We start from the raw sequence: 20,749 nt of genomic DNA on the forward strand, positions 1-20,749 counted from the left end.
TGTACCCTACTGTCTCTCTCTCCCTTTTTTGAATCAGGATTTCTTCCTCTTTATGTCCCCCACAAGCTTTGTGGGAAGGATATACAAGGAAGAGAAAAAAAAAAGAAGCAATATTCTCTGGATGTCTAAAATATGCCTTTGTGGCTACCCAAGCAACCCTTTCCTCTCTGCTGTGTCTTTGTGGTCTCCTCCTTCCTGAATTGGACATATCATGATTCCAGTATGCTGATGTTGCAGCCTGAACTAGACCACACAATTGGACCTTAGAATTCATCAAGGACTTGATTCCCACCAGTGTGGCGATTACCCAGCCTTCATGTTTTATGGGCTGGTTCTATGATACTAGGTTCTAGCCAAAGTAGTTTGGAGAGCTTTCATACTTTGAAATGGATCCACCATCATTCTGGTTTCCAAATGAATTAAATTTTAGCTCTGAAGAAAGGGCTATTATTTTTATGTGATATGCTGTGATTTGGTTTAACATAGAAAGCTGTCTTGTTTTTACATGTGTCTGTGTGTGTATGTGTGGAGCTCAGAGGACAGTTTTGAGTCTTATTTCTCAGGTACACCATCCATCTCTTTTTGAGGTTCTGGAATTACAGATGTATACCAACATGTCCAGCTTTTTTAAAAAAAGATATTTTTATTTATTTATTTGCAAGGAGAGAGAGAGAGAGAGAGAGAGAATATGAATGAGCACATGAGGGCCTTTAGCCACTGCAAACAAACTCCAGATGCATGTGCCACTTTGTGCATCTGGCTTTCCATGGGTACTGGGGGAATTGAACCTGGGTCATTAGGCTTTGCAGGCAAGTGCCTTAACTGCTGAGCCATCTTGCCAGCCCTCACCCCCCCACACACACACTTTTTTTAGCTTTCTTGAGGTCAGGGTCTTACTCTAACCTAGGCTGACCTGGAACTCACTGTAGTCCCAGGCTGGCTTCAAACTCACAGTGATCCTCCTACCTCTGCCCCCGCTGGGATTAAAGGTATGTGCCAGCATTCCCGGCTACCATGCCCAGCTTTTTAATGTAGATTCTGGGAATCAAATTCAGGTCCTTGTGCTTGTGAGGCATCCTTTATTGACTGGGTCAGCAAACTCTTATCTAGCACTTAAAAGTATGGAATTGAAAAATATTTAAACATAATTTCTAATTTCTAAAATTGTGCTCCTAACATTTTTGAACTTTGAGAGGAACTAGTTATATTCTATTCAATTTCAGATCAAAGAAATGCTTCTAATTAATGTCATGAACTGATTGATGCTCGAAATTCTAAATTTTTCTTCATGTTTGGTCAAAGAAAAAAAAAATATTGGCTCTAAACCCCAAAGTAAACTTCCAAAGAAAACAACTTACTTCATTTTGTTATTATTAAAATTTTACTATGAATTCATTATGGAATAAAAAGCTCTTCTAGGTTTTTGTTTTAATCTTTTTGTTGTTATTTTTGTCAATTTGTTTCATCTCAGGACATACACTCTGCAAGAGGACTATGAAGGAGGACATAGTGTGCTCCTAGAACAGATCATGTCCTTCTAGAAGCTCATGGAGATCAATTCAGTCAGGGCTGCTCAGAAGCCCTGACTCTCCTCAATAGACATTGACTATTTCAGAAAGGATTTCCCAAGCCACCAAGGGCAGGTCAAGAACCAGATACCATCTGTTCTAGGTTTTGCAGCCTACAAGTAACCCAAGATTCCTGAGCAAGGGCCACAAAGTCTTCCTGAACACACATCCATCTTCCCCACTGCAGTGCTGACCTCAGGTGTGGACTTGACTGGTCAAGGTAAGGGGCTTGGAGGAAAAAGGCAAATCAGTATGCAGTTCAGCTTTTCAACTGTTTTTTTTTTTTAATTTTTTTGTTTTTATTTATTTATTTGAAAGTGACAGAGAGAGAGAGAAAGAGGCAGAGGGAGAGAGAATGGGCGTGCCAGGGCCTCCAGCCACTACAAACGAACTCTAGACGCGTGCGTCCCCTTGTGTATCTGGCTAACGTGGGTCCTGGGAAATCGAGCCTTGAACCGGGGTCCTTAGGCTTCACAGGCAAGCGCTTAACCGCTAAGCCATCTCTCTAGCCCACAACTGTTTTTTTATTTAAGTATTTTGATACAGAGAGAGAGAGAGAGAAAGAGCGAGACAGAGAGAAAGAGCAAGCGCATGAGCACACCAGGGCCTCTTAACACTGCAAAGGAACTCCAGATGCATGTGCATCTTTGTGCTTCTGGCTTTACATGGGCACTGGGGAACTGAACTCAGGCTGTAAGGCTTTGCAACAAGCCCCTTTAACCACGGAGAAATCTCTCCAGGCTGCTTCTCACAAACCTGATTTGAAAGAATGATTTTTGGTTATGGTCCCCAAGTCTCACATTGTGTGATGAAGTAGCAATTAGTTTCTTTGGGCTTAGGGGAGCTTCAGGCAGTCTAGACAGCAAACTGAGATACAAAGAAGGCTTCCTGACTTCTCCGGTGACATGGCAAGTAAATAATTAAGCTAGAGTTAGCATCCTAAGCCTCCTGGTTTTTAATATGGCTCATGAAAACACCTGGCTTTTCTACTTGTCTTTCATTATTTGTGATGCTAAAATTGAAGCGTGGGTCTCCCGCAAGCTAGGCAAGGACTCTACCCAGAGCCGTGGTCACAGCCCTTGTGTTGTTGTAAAATCACGATTCCCTGTGAGCTGAATTTGTAGGAAGGATTAGCTCTTTAATCACAAGGCGTAAGGACCCTCTGAGGCTATAAATTCCCCAAGGAATGTAAAAAACAAGAGCCAGCCTCATCTATATCATCTTTATTGTTAAAATATGGCAGTTCCAAGCAACAGCAGTTTCTATTAACAAAGTGTCTACAATTAATTTCTTTATTAATCGTCATCGTTTCAGTGTGCTTACATGGCACTCCATCTTATCTCAGCACACTCTCACAACGACGCTCTGAGGTAAGCTATCCCACCTAGCACTTCTTTTTCATAGCAGAGGAGACAAAATCTTTTGCAGTTCTACAAATATTTAGCAAAGTTATGAACAAATCTAAGAGCACTGGTAATAAAAGGCTCTTTTCAATATAGACATTTGTTCTTATCCAAGAATGAGGGAAAAAAACTGAAAATTTCCCTATCACTTCAACAGGAAAAATAAGACAGTAGGATGACTGACCCCAAGCCTCCTAAATATTATTTGGGTAAGCATGAAAGTGGAATTTATCAAACTATTTACGTATACGTCAACTAAGTGCTTTATGTGACTGTATCTAGCTCTATCAGAAAATAGTTTTTGACAACCTTTTGAGAAAAATCAACTTCATAAATCACTTATTCACAAAAGGAGCCTAAAAACTATCAGATAACTAAGTCTTTTAAAAATACTTGAAATTGCACATTACTGCTAAGTTTTCCTAAATAGGACTCTTTAAAAAGAAAAGCAAAACAAAAGGTCCAGTGCCTCTCCACTGCTCTCTGCTGAGTTTCAGTGCCTTGCTCTTGTACTGAAGGTTAACAACAACTGCCTCTCTCCTCAAGCTTGCCTTCATTACTAAACTTGACAAACTGACAGTCTTCCTTCTCTAAGACATCATTGGGTTAGCTCACCCAGCAGGAAGTGGTCTTTCCCTCCTCTCAACTCCTACAGCACTTAGCTTGCCATGAACAAGGCATTCATCACTGGACTAGACTGTCTTATCCACCTTCTTTGACAGAAAGTCCTAGATTATTTCATCTGTGCATGTACACATGTGCACACACACTCACCATCTATTCCTCACATTGCCTAGTGAGACACACAAAAATTACCTGCTGAATGAGATATGAAAAGAAGTTAAGCCAGAAGTATAGAACCAAAATTTTTACCACTTAAAAAAATCCTTATAGAGCCGGGTGTGGTGGCGCACGCCTTAAATCCCAGCTCTTGGGAGACAGAGGTAGGAGGATCGCCATGAGTTGGAGGCCATCCTGAGACTACATAGTGAATTCCAGGTCAGCCTGGACCAGAGTGAGACCCTACCTCGAAAAACCAAAAAAAAAAAAAAAAAATCCTTATAGTAAGTTATTTTATAATATAAATAATAGGTACATTCCAATCTGGCTTGAGTTTGTATGCCTGATTTTCCTTAAACTATGAGCCCAGTGATTTATAGACAATTAAATAACAGAACAGCCACATGGTCCATTGACTCAGGCCACCTAGAAATGTATAAGGTAGTATTTAGTTAACTCCCACCTTGTTTACAACTGAAGTTGCAATGACAGATACATGGCAAAAATTTCACATTAGAACCAAGAGAAAGAAACAGCTCAACTCTATCAATAGTTCTGTGCAAAGACAGAGTACAATCGATTAACTGAGTGACTCGCTCCTTTGATTTTTTTTTTCCATTGTGTCCCTATAATTTAATAACATTATTTGCACTGAGCATGTAACAGAAGCAACTCTGAGCCGCAGTCATCTGGAGTAGGTAAGATTTATAAGGCATGAATTCAGTTGCTAAGAGACAGCTCCATGGCTTTATTTTTTCTTCAATATTTCCCTCCTCTACAGAGAAGTTCTTTTGGCTCAGGAGGAACAGAAAGCGTGTAAAGAGGCACAGTGGTCCTTTGTTAACCTCAATAAGTTATACGTGTGTCTAGTGCTTTCTGGTTTATAAAAGCCTTTCACATACCTTCTTCCTTTGACGTAAGAGACAGAATTAAATCCCAGATACAAATGAAGAGCACCTAGCTTATAATGAGTGTGAGTGCTTGAGATCAAGACTATTAATGGATATAAAAAGGAAACAAGCAGGCATACAGATGTAACAGAAGGAAGGTGACTTGCAAGAATAGTGAAGATGGAATGGACAGAGTCCATAGCATTGGAAAGCTAGAGGCAAATGAAATTAGGCTGAATGGAGATGGAAGTGAGGATAATGTAACCAGCAAGAATGAAGGGGGGGGGGCTAGCTCAGGAGAGCCCCTGGTTAGGCAGTGCTCCCTAATTCCTGTAGCACTTCAGAACAGGAACCCGGAGAGCCCACTGGAGAATCAACTGAATCCCGGGGCTGACTGAACAAAACACTGACAGGGTGTCTCCACAAGTACAGCCCACTCTTGGCACAGTATGGGAGTGCTAGCCACCTGTAAAGACAAACTCTGGGCTCCTAGGGAAAGAAAAAAAGGAAATTCACAATAATTATGAGGTGTCCAGCCACAGTTGTATATTGGTGTTTAGAAATATGTGAGAAGTCCAGAGCATAGGAACAAAGCAAATAATCTTTACTTTGGAGAAAGACCAGTCTTTGAAGAACGGGGTAGAAGATAATTTAGGTAAAGACAGGAGATAGCATGAAATTCTGGATTTCTTTTTTTAAAATATATTTTATTTATTCATTTATTTGAGAGAGAAGGAGAAAGAGAGAGGAGAGAATAGGCTTGCTAGGGCCTCCAGCCGCTGCAAACGAACTCCAGACACATGCACCCCCTTGTGCATCTGGCTTATGTAGGCCCTAAAGAATCGAAGCGATATCCTTTGGCTTTGCAGGCAAACGCCTTAACCACTAAGCCATCTCTCTAGCCCAAATTCTGGATTTCTTGTGAGTAACTGATTGTTGGTTGAGTCTAGAAGTGGGTATTGCTTATTTAGTCCTCTACGTCTTCCTGTTTCCATGCTTTGGCTATAGAACTTCAAAATATTCCACAGATGAAAACTCCTCCCTGGAACCTGGTCTCTAAGGTCCCTCTCATGTTTTCTTAACCAGGATGCCTCAAATTTTCACCTCATGGCAATGATAACCTTCAGACAGAATGATGTGGATAGGGCTGCCTCAGGCCCTGTTAGCCCCAAGGGCTGACAGGCTGTGCATGTTAACGTATCACCCACAGGCACTGCACACCAGGTGAAAACTCCAGACACTCAAGAGTTATAAAATTACATGGAAACACAAACAATAAAATATGATCTCTCTCCTATGTGAACTAATTTTGTTTTTTATTTTTATTTATTTGAGAGTGACCAGACAGAGGGTGAAAGACAGAGAGAGAAAAAATGGGCATGCCAGGGCCTCCAGCCACTGCAAACGAACTCCAGACACATGCGCCCCCTTATGCATCTGGCTAATGTGGGTCCTGGGGAATCGAACCTCGAACTGGGATCCTTAGGTTTCACAGGCAAGCGCTTAACCGCTAAGCCATCTCTCCAGCTCCTAATTTCTTTCTTTCTTTCTTTTTTTAATATTTATTTATTTGAGAGAAAGAAAGAGGCAAAGAGAAATAGAGAGTGAGAGAGAGAGAGACAAAATGGGCATGCCAGGGCCTCCAGCCACTGCAAATGAACTATAGACACATGTGCTACTTTGTGCATCTGGCTTACATGGGTCCTGAGGAATCGATGAGGTCCTTTGGCTCTGCAGGCAAACGCCTTAACAGCTAAGCCATCTCTCCAGCCCTATGTGAGCTAATTTGTAAGAAACACACATACACAGGAGACTAAGTTTTCTGTCCTACACTGACTTTAAGGTACTTTGAGCTTTCAGCAGTGAGTCACCCTCTGACCCTTCCACAGTTATTACAAAACTAGTTTGGAAGCCTTTTGCTTCTAGGAGAGCTGAATAGATATAAGCTTCTCTACTCCTCCACCTAATTACGACAAAACCCTGGACAACCCACAGGATGGGAGAAAATCCTCACAAATCACACTGTTACGAGTCAAGTACTCAGAATAAATGAAAGCACTCTTGTAATCAGAAGAGAAATAAGCCAGTTTTAAGATGGGCAAATGGTGGAACTAGACGTTTTTCCATAGGAGAGGTCCAAATGCCACAAGCACACAAAGACGATGCTTAATATCATCAGTCATTATAGGAACATGCAAATTAAAGCCATAATGAGATACTACTTCATGCCCACAATGACTGCGATAATCAAGATGATGGACAATAGCAAGCATTTGTGAGGATGTGGGAAGAAAAGCCCCTCTATACGGCTAATGGCAATATAAAGTGGTATGGCTGGCTTTGTAAAACAGTTTGGCAGTTTCTCAAAAATTGAATGTAGTCCCACATGACCAGCAATTCAACTGAATATACACCCAAGAGAACTGAAGACACATGTTTGCAGGAAAACTTGTAATCATTGATGTTCTTAGAAGCACCATGACCAGATGTCCATCAACTGATGAGTAAGATAAACAAAAATATGGAACACCTGTATAATATGGAGGAATGAAGTACAAACCCTGAAAACATACAACTACGTAGAAGAAGACATAACATGCCACATGCTGCATGAAGACACTCTTCTGAAGGTTCAGAACAGGTAAATCCATAGGAAATAGATGAGAGTTGTCAGCATAGCAAAGTCATTCTCTCTACATGGATAAACAACTCCTATCAAAAGCCACAGTGATTTTTTTTTATAAATGTAAATAAAGTGATTCTAAATTTATATGGAAAAGCGAAGGGACCAGAATGTCTAAAATAATTTTGTAAGGAAAATTAAAGTGGGAATAATCAGTCTCACCAATTTAAAGTAGCTTGTTTATGATACAGCTACATTAATCAAGACTGTGGTATTGGCAAAAGGATAGACAGATACAAGGGAACAAAATAGAGACTCAGAAACAGACCCACATCTGTATTATTCTACTGACTGTTGACAAAGACAAACACGCAATTTGAAGGAAGAAACAAAACCTTTATAAGAAGTAGTGCTAGAAATACTGAAGAAAGGTTAAATTACATTACATGAGAATAAAAAGGAAGAAAGAAATGGTGCTGGGCATCTCTGAAAAACAGTTAAGCAGTTTCTTTAAAAGTATGTTAACCTTAGCCGGGTATGGTGGCACACGCCTTTAATCCCAGCACTCAGGAGGCAGAGGTAGGAGAATCGCCGTGAGTTTGAGGCCACCCTGAGACTCCATAGTGAGTTCCAGGTGAGCCTGGGCTAGAGTGAGGCCCTACCTCGAAAAACAAACAAACAAACAAAAAGTATATTAACCATCCCTATAAACCCCAGAGCCTGGGAGGTAGAGGCAGGAGGATCATGAGTTCAAGGCTAGCCCTGGCTACATAGGAGTTCATGGCAGACAAGGGTACATTGAAACCCTGTCTCACAAACAAACAAATCCCGAAATAAAACACTATATAACCAAACTACAGTATGACCCAGCAACTGTACTTCTAAGCGTGTATTCCAGAGAAATGAAGATGTTTGCTCACGCAAAAACCCACAAATTTGGGGCTGGAGAGATGGCTTAGCAGTTGGGGTACTTGCCTGTGAAGCCTATCAGCCCATGTTCAATTCTCCAGATCCCACATAAACCAGATGCACAAAGGTGGGGCAAGCGCTAGGTCGCATGTGCTCACAAGGTGGCACAAGCATCTGGAGTTCGAGTGCAGGGGCTGAGGCACCGATTCTCACACATGCACACTTTCTCAAAAAAAAAATCTGCAAACTTTTGCAGCACTTTTACTTATAATAGCCTCCAAATGGAAACAACACAGATGCCCTTCCACATGTAAATAGTTAAATTATAATCTAGCCATCACAGAAAATGCTAACCTGTAACACAAGGAGCAGATATATGCAGCAAGCTGCATGAAGCTCCTGAGAAAGATGATGAATGGGAAGGGCCAGTGCAGACGGGAGGGTCAGTGGTCAGAGCACTTGCCTAGTAGGTTTGAGGGCCCAGGTTTGATCTCCAATGTGAAAGAGGGCGCGCACACGACCGAGAGGGGGGACATGTTGATCCATGCAACGCTATATATGCAACATTTGTGAAAATACAAAATGATGGAATGAAGACGAGACGAGTGGCTGCTGGGGATTTAAGAGAAGGAGGTGAAAAGTAGACATGGCTGTCCCAGGACAACATAAGGAATCCATGGTGACACACGTGTCCTGTACTGCGACTGCACCTATCAGTGCTAATACCATGGGAACAGTACAGGGCAGTTTTGTAAGAGGATATCACTATGAGAAGTGAGGGAAAGAGTACAGAAATCTCTCTGTTTCATGTCTTACAAAAAATACATGAATCTATAATTATCTCAAAGTAAAAAAAAAGTTTAACAAAACAATTATTTAAAACTTTCAAAGTATTTAACAAAGGTATTTAACATGTACTATTAAAAACAGGGATAAGGGCATGGTGACACACACCTTTAACCCCAGCACTTGGCAGGCAGAGGTAGGGGGATCACTATGAGTTCAAGGCCAACCTGGGACTATAACATGAGTTCCAGGTCAGTATGGGCTAGAGTGAGACCCTACCTCAAAAAAGAAACCAAATAAATAGATAATAAAAAAAATTTAATTTACAAAAAACAGGGTATTTCATAATTAAGCTTCAATTAATTTTAGACACCATTATTAAGTCAAATTTTACTTATAGATTAAAAACATTGAAGGGGTAGCACAAATTCCAATTTGATTTCCCTAAGGAAAAAAGTTATGAAGGCATAGATATATCTAGATGTCTAAAATAAACAGCTCTTAAATTAATGTTTTTGTGGTGCAGGGAATCAAACCCAAGGCCTCCAGAACACTGGGCAATCACTCCACTACTAGGCTACACCTCCAGCCATTTAAAGGACTTAAAAGTTTTAATTTTAAGGTGGTATAAAGGTTTTAAATGAAATATACTTCTTTACTTCTATAGTCTTTAATATAGCATATGGACTCCTCAGAAAAAGTAGGGCACTGTCAATTGAGGAGCTTCCCTCCCAGAATCGCTTATTTCAGAAGGATGGGCCAAGGTGCAACTGAGGGAAAGATGGGTCTGGATGGGTCTGAGGAGCTGAAGATATCTGTGACAAAAGAAACAGGCTGGGCTGATTAGTCATGCATACCCGTGCAATGGTGGCACCCAGCCTTGGTGGGTAAACAATGGCTAAGAAATCCTCTCAGTGGAAAAGAACCCATAGCTGGAAGTGGGAACCAAGTCAAGTCAGGGGTGGCGCACGCTGTTAATCTCAGCACGTGGGATGCACAGGTAGGAGGATTGCCATGAGTTCCAAGCCACTCTGAGACTATATAGTGAATTCCAGCTCAGCCTGGGCTAGAGTGAGACCCTACCTTGAAAAACCAAAACCAACCAAACAAACAACAACAACAAAAAGAATCCTATGGAGACCAAGATTATGGACTCCAAGGAGAAGCTCCCACTACTTTTTGGCCAAAAGAGAAGCTACACCCATCAAAATTTCTCTAAATTAACAATGCTTATCGCATCTATGCTAATCTTACTCTTTCTTAGAGAATCTGCTTTTCTTTCTCAGAAGGCAGCAAAGACAGAGGACAACCAAAATCTATCAGCAAGACAGAAAAGATAGCTGACTCCCTGACAGGAGATGAACCGCCCCTCACACATCAGCTATGGCCCAGGAGGAACCAGAGGAACTGAGATGAGCAAGAGCGCAGCTGCAGCGGTGAGCCTGACAACCAGCACCAGGGTGATGGAGACAGACACCGAGGACACTCAAACACACCAAAGCGGAAATCCAGAAAGCTGCTGAGATCACAACAGTAAGTAGGCTTGAAACACGCCCACCAAGGCTCAGGGAATTTGGCAGAAGAGGGGGTGGAAAGATTGTAAGAGCCACAGGGTGGAAGGGAACATTCAGAGGCATTGACCCCCCCCATGACTGACAGCTGCTCTCACAACTCATAACCCACAACACCATGGTGAATACCAGCAATCAGGAAGGAGGCGAATGGTGGTACCAACACATGATGTGTCCATATAAAGTACATACTTAATTTAAACAAAGAGAGAAAAGATGCTAGACAAGGAAATACATCGCTATAATCTCAGCACTCTGGACGCTAGGCAGGAGAATTGCTCTGAGTCTGAGGCCAGCCTGAGCTTCATAGAGTTCCAGACCAACCTAGGGCTAACACGGGACCCTATCTCAAAAGAACAAATAGATTCAAAGGGTAAACTGAGTTTATTATTTATTTTTTAGTCTTTTTTGAGGTAGGGTCTCTTTAGCCCAGGCTGACCTGGAACTCGCTCTATAGCTCCAGGCTAGCCTTGAACTCAGTGATCTCCTACCTCAGCCTCCCAAGTGCAGGTATTAAAGGCGTGTGCCACCACACCCAGTCTCAAAGGGTAAGTTGAGATAATTTCAATTAACAAGTATGAAACCATATTAGCAGGAAGATGCACCAGTCTAAAACTGCACTGAAGTCACACGCCTATGTCTTTCTTTATGGGGCTATGAAATATAAGTAAGTAATGAGACAGCATGTACATTCTGCAGAAGTACACTTATAATTGTCAACTATCAATATAGAGTCTAATGGTATGCTATAACAAAGTTCTGAACTCATTCAATATTTTACTAAGGGTTTTTTTTTTTTTTTTTTTTTAGGTAGGCTCTCACGCTAGCCCAGGCTGACCTAGAACTCACTCTGTAGCTCCAGGCTGGCTTTGAACTCATAGCCATCCTCCTATCTCATGGATTCTGTTTTAGAAATAGAATTGTAAAATACCTCTTTAGCCGACAGAGCCTCCAACCCTAAGCTACCCACACTGAGGAACTGACTATGTTTTATGATACTAATAAATGAAATTTTATTTTCTTCAGTTAAAAAAAAGAAGGCTGGAGAGAGATGGCTCAGTTGTTAAGGCACTTACCTGCAACGCCTAGTGGCCCAGATTTGATCTTTCCAGTGCCCATGTAAAGCCAGATGCACAAAGTGGTGCATGTATCTGGAGTTTGTTTGCAGCGGCTAAAGTCCCTGGCATGTCCATTCTCTCCCTCTCCCCACTCTCTTTGCTTTGCTCTGCTTGCAAATTGATTTAAAAAAAAAAAAAAAAAAAAAAAAGGAAGTAGACTAGGGAAAATCCCAGCAATACAGCCTGAGACAGTGGCTCTCCCTCTCCAATCCCACCCTGCTAACCATCCTAGTTTTATCTCCTTTACCGAATTCCAAGGAAATTACAGAACCTCCAGGCCACAGTTTCTTCCTCGAAACAGTGATGATATTTTTACCTGCCCATCAAAACAGGTATTTGCAAAGGATAACCACTTATATGGCATGGAAATGTTTCAAAGAAAGGTACCAAAAATAATACCTGCAAATATGGTGCATTTAAAACAACTGGATCTAGACAGGCATGGTGGTGCACACCTTTAATCCCAGTACTGGGAGGCAGAGGAAGGAGGAGCTCCATGAATTTGAGGCCAGCCTGAGACTAAGGATGAGTCCCAGGTGAGCCTGGGCTACAGTGAGACCCCACCTTTAAAGAAATAAAAGAAAACAAAAAAATCACAACAAAAAGCTTTGAGTCTATGTTATTTGAAGAAACACTCATAATGGAAGACAATGCCTTGTAGAGGAGTCCAGGGTAAGGGAAAGATGTAGTAAACAAGCAGATTAAAACAAAGGTAGCTGGGCGTGGGAACGCACGCCTTTAATCCCAGCACTAGGGAGGCAGAGGTAGGAGGATCGCTATGAGTTTGAGGCTACCCTGAGACTACATAGTGAATTCCAGGTCAGCCTGGGCTAGAGTGAGACCCTACCTTGGAAACCAAACCAATCCAAACCAAAACAAAACAAAACAAAATAACAACAGCAGCAAAAAACCACCAACCAAACAACAACAACAACAAAAAACAAAGGTAACATTCTTTTACTTTCCTCAGGTGTCCTGAGGTACTAGTAGAAAATTCAGAACTGAAAGGCAATTTTACTAGCAAAGCCATCTTAACCAGGTGGATTTTCCATACCAGGCTTTAAAAGGCTGCAAGAGTAACCAACCAACCCACCCAAACCTTAGGAGACTGCAAATCCTCCAGGATCTGGGCAGCAGTTCTTGTCACTGAGATGTGAATAGCATGGAAATTAGCAGGAAGGCAATCTTAAAACTGCCTTTCACCTAACTGCAGCACTAATTAAATTTTGTCTGGTATTTTAGTTACTCATTCAAGTCAGTCTGCCTCCACATGAATCTAAGCTCTAATTGGAAAATCCACAATCCACACTCATCTTTCTATCTCCCACACTCTACACCTTCCCGTGTAGTCAGCCCTCTGCAAGCACCAAATTGAACAAATAAGCACATGTATAATCTATTACTGTCAGTTTGAAGGAAGATATTTAAGGTATTCAAAATCAGAGAGTGACCTATTGATATTTATTTAGCATCAGCCCTGCAATTTATTGAATAATACTTTCAATTTCTGGGATTCCATTTTCTCAATGTATATTATTTCCAATGTGTCAAGGTAAAACTATGGGAATGCAAAATGCTGCTGTTAATCTGAAAAACAACTTCAAAGATAAACTTGAGCCCAGGAAGAGATCAGGAGAGCTAATGAGAAACTTCTAGTTGTGATTGATCCCAGGTTTGATGGGCTAGCTTCCTGTCAATGATTAGCTATTTGGTATTTTTTAAGTTCTAATTTTCTAATCTTTACTCACCAGTATCCAGTCTTGACTTGACATGCTGATACCTTGGGTTCTGTGGTATCCTTCTGGTCAGATACTATAAAATAAGAAAATTCACAATTAAATGGATTCATGTGAGGGTGAGAAAGAGATGCTTGAAAGAGGGAACAGATGCTAAAATTTCAAACTCTAAGGCTCGATGAGATTCTAGAGAATCAACATCCTGCACATCATGATTCTTCATTATTCAGGCTGGAGGGATGGCTTAGCGGTTAAGGTGTTTGCCTGCAAAGCCAAAAGACCCAGGTTCTATTTCCCAGAACCCACGTTAGCCAGATGCACAAGGGGGTACATGCATAGGAGTTCATTTGCAGTAGCTGGAGGCCCTGGCGCATCCACTCTCTCTCTCCCCCTTCCTCTGTCAAATAAATAAATAAAAAAGATTCTTCATTATTCAAGTGAAGGTCATTACCCCATCTCTATCAAAACACTTTCTGACTTTATCAGTAGAATCTCAGAGTATAAGAAAGTTCTGGGCTGGGGAAATGGCTCAGCAGTTAAAGGCATTTCTTTGCAAAGCCTGCTAGCTCAGGTTCAATTCTCTAGTACTTATGTAAAGCCAGACACACAAAATAGCCCATGTGTCTGGAGTTTGTTTACAGTGGTAAATACTCTCTTTCTTACACATTCACAAACACATAAATAAAAATCTCTTTTAGAAGTCCTTAAAAATTATTTTCCAATGAGCTAAAATTGATTTCCCTCCAATTTCCTTTTAGTCTGTTTTGTGACATAGAGGGAGCCACCCACCTCTGTTTTAAGAACTTCGCTGAAATACTGAAAGATCTCTATCCTGTTCTTCTGTTTAATGCCATCTTTGATGTGATGGCTTCTAGGCCACTGCTATGGACACTCCTAGATTTTGTGCAGTGTCCCTAAAACATAGTAGGCAAGACCCAGATGCTCCAGATGTTGTCCCCCAGCACCCACTCTGCCGGCTCTCATGCTGCCTCCTTGAGTCTGGAGCTCCACAGACGTCACCAAAATGGCATCTGCTCTGTGGTGGCTGAGGCTTATTGCGGGTGCAGGGTCAGCTTATGGGCAGCAACAATGTCTATATGGCTCTGCTCTGGGCTATGTTCTGGTGGTTAACTCTTTGAAGCCTAGCCCAAGACATTACCGTTAAGAACAAAATGGAAGCCGGGTGTGGTGGCACACGCCTTTAATCCCAGCACTCGGGAGGCACAGGTAGGAGGATCACTGTGAGTTCGAGGCCACCCTGAGACTCCATAGTGAATTCCAGGTCAGCCTGGGCTAGAGTGAGACCCTACCTCGGAAAAAAAAAAAGAAGAAGAACAAAATGGAGGCAAGTAGAAATACCTAAAGCAGAGGACTTAAGACTTTATCGGAGGAGAGTCTAGTCGTAAAGGGACATTGTACATCTTGGCAGCTGAGATTCTGGAAAGTGACAGATGTTCATGTAGCATCGTGCTGTGAGGGTTTTAATGTCCAAAGAGAAGGCCCACATCAAATTCCTGTCATGAGTGTAAAAGCCACTACAGGAGGGAACACTAAAGAATAAAGACATTACAAAAGCATAGCTTTCTGGGCTGAAAAGATGGCTGGTTAAGGTGCTCGCCTGCGAAGCCTAACGACTGGGTTCTGTTCCCCAGCACCTACATAAAGCCAGAAGGACAAAATGCCACATGTATCGAGTTTGTTTGCAGTGGCTAGAGGCCTTGGTGTGCCCATTCTCTCTCTCCATCTGTCTCCTCTCTCTCTCTCTCTCTGCTTGCAAATAAATAAAATAAAATAAATATATATATTTTTAAAAACATAGCTTTCTTCCTTTGGCCTTTTTCTGGCCTGGAAATATGAAAAACATGTGTTCAGTACAGGTGGTTGGAGAATATGAAATTAAAACCGAGTAATACCTTTCCAGGTTTATCTTCTACATGTTTCCATGGTGCAGTGGTGGGGACTGTCCCCCTAATGTACTTCCAGTTCTGGCAGATGTTTCCCTAGAATGATTTACTGCTTTCTGTATTTGCCTAGGACCACTAGGCACAGGTTAAGCACATTTATTGGAATTCAGACCTAGGTATGAACTACGGCAGCTATCTGCTTTCTAAGGGGAAAAACAAACCTACAACAATTGCATCACTTGTCTTTGAAAACAGTTAAGGACAGTATGCACAGTTGGGAGGATTGCAAAACAAATCACTTGTGTATCAAAATACCTTTTCAAATGACTTACAAAATGTACAAATAACCTAGGATACTTCTAACTTACAAAATACTTATTAGTCAAAGTTTTGGATTTTGAAGACCAAGAAGACTTTTTAAAGACTAGGGGCATCTACAGAGAGTTATCAACTTTTAATTTTCCCAAGGACATTAAACAAAGAAAAACAGGGGCTAGAGAGATGGCTCAGTGGTTAAGGTGCTTGCTTGCAAAGCCAAAGGACACAGGTTTGATTCCCTGGTACCTACACAAGCCAGATGCACGAGGTGGCACATGCGTCTGGAGTTCGTCTGCCGTGGCTGGAGGCCCTGGCGTGTCTGTTCTCTTTTTCTCTCAAATAAGCAAATAAATACAATAGTTTTTAAAAAGCAAAATGTCACAACTACCACCTACTGTTTTATTTTATTTTTCTTTTAGGGTGAAGCATATTTTTTAATTAAATTCATTAAAAATATTATTATTTATTTATTTGTACGCAGAGATAGGTAGGGGAGAGAGGGAGAGAGAGAGAGAGAATGGGCATGCCAGGGCCTCCAGCCACTACAGAAGAACTCTAGATGCATTGCCAGTGTGCATCTGGCTTTACGTGGGTACTGGGGATTTGAACCCAGGTTGTTTGGCTTTACAGGCAAATGCCTTAACCGCTGACCCTTCTCTCCAGCCCTCATTTTTTAACTACATAAAAATATAGGCCATCTGCTATTTTTTTCAGTATTAAAGATCGAACCCAGGAACCTTGCACATGCAGGCAAGCACTGTGCACCACTGAGTTACAATCCCTTCCCCACCATCTGCTATTTTAATTACCTAGAAGGTGAAAAATAAAAAAAAAAAAAAAAAAAAACCAACTTTGAGTAAAAAGGTCAGTTCTTTAGTAGTGTTATTAAAAAGGCGATGATGCTGTCTGTTTCTCACTTCACACCAGGCAAGTAAAACCTTTATTAGGAGCACTAAGCATCGCTCCCGTGTTTGCAAGCACTGAGCCATTTCATCCTCAGAAGAAATGGTGGAGAGCTTGCTTCTCATTATGATCAGTAACCTGCTGGCTGTAAGAGCAGTGACTGAAGCTTCGACTCCTGTTCCTTCCCTAGATGAAGGCTGAGAGGACTGTGAGAAGGAAATCACACAGACATACAAACACTGAAAATGGAGGCTGAGGATGAGCTCCCCAGAGGAAGACAGTATGACAAAATTAAACACAAAAGAAGCTGAGTCAAGGAAAACTAACCCTACATGTGCTATCTTAGGCTGGAGGACTTTGGTTGTTGTTTGGTACTCTGTATTTTTATCATTGCTGTACCTTATTTCCTATTTTCTCTTTTGTTTTCTTTTCTTGCCACTAGTTTCCTAGCAAAGCTTCTTTTGAACTATTCCAGGCTAGTCTCTGCTGAACCAAGGAGATTTGTCCGTACCTAAGCCAAAATAGCTGAGAAGCGAGGGGGTCTCTGGGGAGCAGGTGTGACGCAGGACGATGGGGGAGGAGCGTGGACAGCTGCAGCGCTGCGCCCTCCCACCCCGGCTTTCCCCCACACGGCTAATGAGAAATCCATATGCTGCGGGAGAAAAACAGTGGTTTTTTTCCATGTTCTCACTGCAGTCCCGTTTCTTCCTTTCTAGGACCCAAAACAATGTCAAGCTATATGTGCCCACAGCCAGCAGACCACCATATGCTTTGTGGAAGAGGCATGCTTTCTTCAAAACTCCTGCTTCTTGACCTACTGACCAACTGGCTTTCTTATGATGACAGAAGCAGGCTGGCATGACAGAAAGTGAAGAACTATGGTCAGAAGCTGTCTCAAGGAAGACTGTTCGTTTGTTCACAAAGACAAATCTGAAAATGTCTTTCCTTCCATCAGTGTTCATTAGAGGGCCTATTAGGAGTAGGCCACTTCATGAGGTCGCAAAGGTATAAAACAGTGCTCGCTGTCGGCTCTTACTGGCTGGATAGATAAATGCCAGACTTCATGATTATCATGGAGTGGGAAGCAGCGGGTGATGGGATCACAGAATACTGGCACTTGGACCAGACTCAGGGGCCAAGAACCGTTTCCTGAAGTGTGTCTGCCGAGCTGAATTCTCAGGCCACGGAGGTTAGTCATAGTGAAAAGAGTAGTGGGTGAGAGCTAGAAACCCTGGCAGGAAAGTCAGGTGTGGTGGCGCACGCCTTTAATCCCAGCACTCGGGAGGCAGAGGTAGGAGGATCTCTGTGAGTTCGAGGCCACCCTGAGACTCCATAGTGAGTTCCAGGTCAGCCTGGGCTAGAGTGAGACCCTACCTCGAAAAACCAAAACCAGACCCTGGCAGGAGAGCATGGGCAGTGCATGGAGACGAGAGAAAGTGTAGGTGACTTCAAGAAATCTGGTGGTAACTGGAACATGCCGTGCACTGAGGGGTGGAAGGGGGTGAATGACACCGGCGGGAGAGGCAAGGGCAGACCACAAAGGGCCTCGTGTGTAAGTGACGATAACTCACATTTGATCCCCTTGGTTACTGAATTGAAAACAGGTGCAATCTTACCAGCTCTATGCCCAGGGACATTTGTCAATGTCTGTTGACATTCTGGGTTGTCACAACTAGGTGATGGGGAGGAGGGAGCTGTTACTGGCATTATGTGGGTGGAGGCCAGAGATGCTGGTGAGTATCCTATAGTGACAGGGTATGTGAGCCCAAAGGCCACTGGTGCTCAGGTTGACCAACCCTAGAGAAGATGGAGAATCATTAGGAGTCAGGAAGAAGTGATGAGGGCCTATTAGAAAGGTCACTCAGGCAGCTATCTGGAGAATATGATCCTCATCAAGAAGGGAAGGCTGGGAGATGGCAAGCATGAGGACTTGGGTTTGGATCCCAGAATTCACATTAGTGTTGGTGAGCCCGGCAGCCAGCCCAGTGCTCAGGAGGCAGAGATAGCTGGCGCAAGGTGGCCAGCCAGATCATGGAGAGGCCCTGCCTCAGCAAACAAAGTGAGCAGCGACCAAGGAAGACACATAGCTGTAACCTCTGGCTTCCACTTACGTCCATGCGTGCGTCCATATGCATACATGTATGCACACACACATATACATGCAAAAACAGAAAGCAGGCACAAAAATCATTTTAGAGACTCTTGTGCTCAGAGGATGGACAGTATTAAGTGGCTGGCAGAGAGGTAAGAGGTAGAAAGTTCCAAGAAATCCTTAAGTGTAAAATCAGTGTGAAGAGTCATACATGGGCTGCTGTAAAATGAGGACAGTCACACCATGACCCCCCAAAAGGGAATTAAGAAGAAGCATATATGAAAAACATGATCTGTGCAGTGTGGGGTGTATCAAGAAAGAGATATTTGTAGGTTACCCAAAATGGAAGTGCCCAGCTGGCTCATACGAGAGTGGCGATCAGGAGAGATCTGGACAAGGAAAAAAATAAAGATTTACTAACTATAAGTTATATAGACAGCATATAATACCATGGAACTAGCCAAAACCACTGTAGGAAACTGTGCACACTAAGACGAAAATTCCCAACTTGGAAGGCCAGATGGAGAAAGAGATATCTTGGCTGAGATTCAGTAGAGGCCATAGGAAAGCGGGTTATGAAAATTACAGAAGACTTACAGGAAGAAGGGAGTGGTCAACAAAGAACACTGCTGTCAAATCCCAGAACAAGAGGTCAAGCATGAACAGGCGGACAAGAATGCAGGTCAAAGCTGGACATGGTGGCGCATGCCTTTAATCCCAGCACTCAGGAGGCAGAGGTAGGTGGATTGCTTTGAGTTCGAGGACACCCTGAGACTGCATAGTGAATTCTAGGTCAGCCTTGGCTAGCAAGCAAGACCCTACCTTGGGAAAAAAAAAAAAAAATCACTTTTCTGTTCTGTGATTTGACCCGCATTCCTTTTTTGTTTGTTTTAATTTTTTTTGTTTTATGTTTATTTATTTATTTGAAAGTGACAGACAAAGAGGTAGAGAGAAAGAGAGAGGGACAGAATGGGCACACTAGGGCCTCCAGCCACTGCAAATGATCTCCAGATGCATGCGCCACTTTGTGCATCGGACTTTATGTGGTTACTGGGAAATGGTTCTTGGGTCCTTTGGCTTTGCAGGCAAATGCTAAGCCATCTCTCTAGCCTAAGATCTGAGAAATTTTATAGACTAATGGGCCCAGAACCCCAGCAGAAGAGGCAGCTTTGGATTTATATTTAAATGAAAATGTAGACTCCACCGTTATAATGAGGTTCATCAAAAACTCACATTTTTGGATTATTACAGGTTGTTTGAGAACAACCAACTATGTCAAAGACCCTTTGGGGGCTACATATATCTACGGGGAGGGTCAATGACTATGTCTTCCCTCTAACTCTGCTACTCAACAAAGCATAAACATATCTTCCACGAAGCCTCCTCTGGAGGTCCCAGTGTAGTGTGGTGGTTTGGATCAGATGTCCTCAATAAATTCTAGCCTTTTGAATGCTTTCCAGGTGATGACAATTTGGAAGGTGGAGCCTTGCTGGAGGAGACATGTCACTGGGGGTGAGCTTAGGGTTGTTACAGCCAGCTCCCCTTTGCTACAGTTTGACTCACTCTCAAACTCCTATTTTCCACTTGCTGTGGCAAAGGGTGATGTCCAGCCTCTGTTCTGCCACAGTGTCCCCTGCCATCATGAAGCTTCCCCTTGAGACTGTAAGCCAAAAGAAAAAAACATCCACCAGTTGCTTTGGGTCGGCTATTTCTCATCAGCAACACGAAGGGAACTCCAACACCCGGGCAGATGGAATTCACTTCCCTGCCTGGATTTTGCCATTTTTTGCACCATTCACTTCTCACTGGAACAGGGGCTCTACCTAGTACATGTCTGTACCTGCTACAAGGCCTTGTGCCTACCAAATAAAGACTTGAAGGGAGGCACGGCAGTGCATGCCTGCCGCCCCGCTACTCTGGAGGCTTGAGTGGGGGGGGGGGTGAAGTTCTGGGCGAGCGTGAACAGCTCTGCAAGATGCTGCCTCCAAACGTAACAACCCACAAGACGCACCTGAGCCCAGCGTGGTGTGTGGGCCAGAGCTTCGGGAGTAGCAAAGCCGCACAGGCCCCAGGAGCTTGAAAGAAGATGGCTCAGGCCTCGGTGGTAAGGAGAGAAGGGCTTCATGGGAGAGAGGGCACTGCATAACA

At 42.7% G+C, this 20,749-nt stretch overlaps 1 protein-coding gene across 3 annotated transcripts in view; it reads right to left on the minus strand.

Annotated features, from left to right (window-relative positions):
- Positions 1-20,749, minus strand: part of Cep41 (centrosomal protein 41) — a 54,454-nt gene that overhangs the window by 21,466 nt on the left and 12,239 nt on the right. For 2 of the 3 annotated variants that reach the window (XM_045160259.1, XM_045160260.1), the window contains exon 2: positions 13,397-13,460. In XM_045160259.1, coding sequence (XP_045016194.1) covers positions 13,397-13,460 — 64 coding nt within the window. Of the gene's footprint in view, positions 1-5; positions 73-13,396; positions 13,461-20,749 lie in introns of those variants that run through there. The other variant, XM_045160262.1, reaches the window with a different exon arrangement.

The sequence above is a fragment of the Jaculus jaculus genome, chromosome 10, assembly GCF_020740685.1.
Source record: "Jaculus jaculus isolate mJacJac1 chromosome 10, mJacJac1.mat.Y.cur, whole genome shotgun sequence".
In the NCBI taxonomy this organism is placed as follows: domain Eukaryota; kingdom Metazoa; phylum Chordata; class Mammalia; order Rodentia; family Dipodidae; genus Jaculus; species Jaculus jaculus.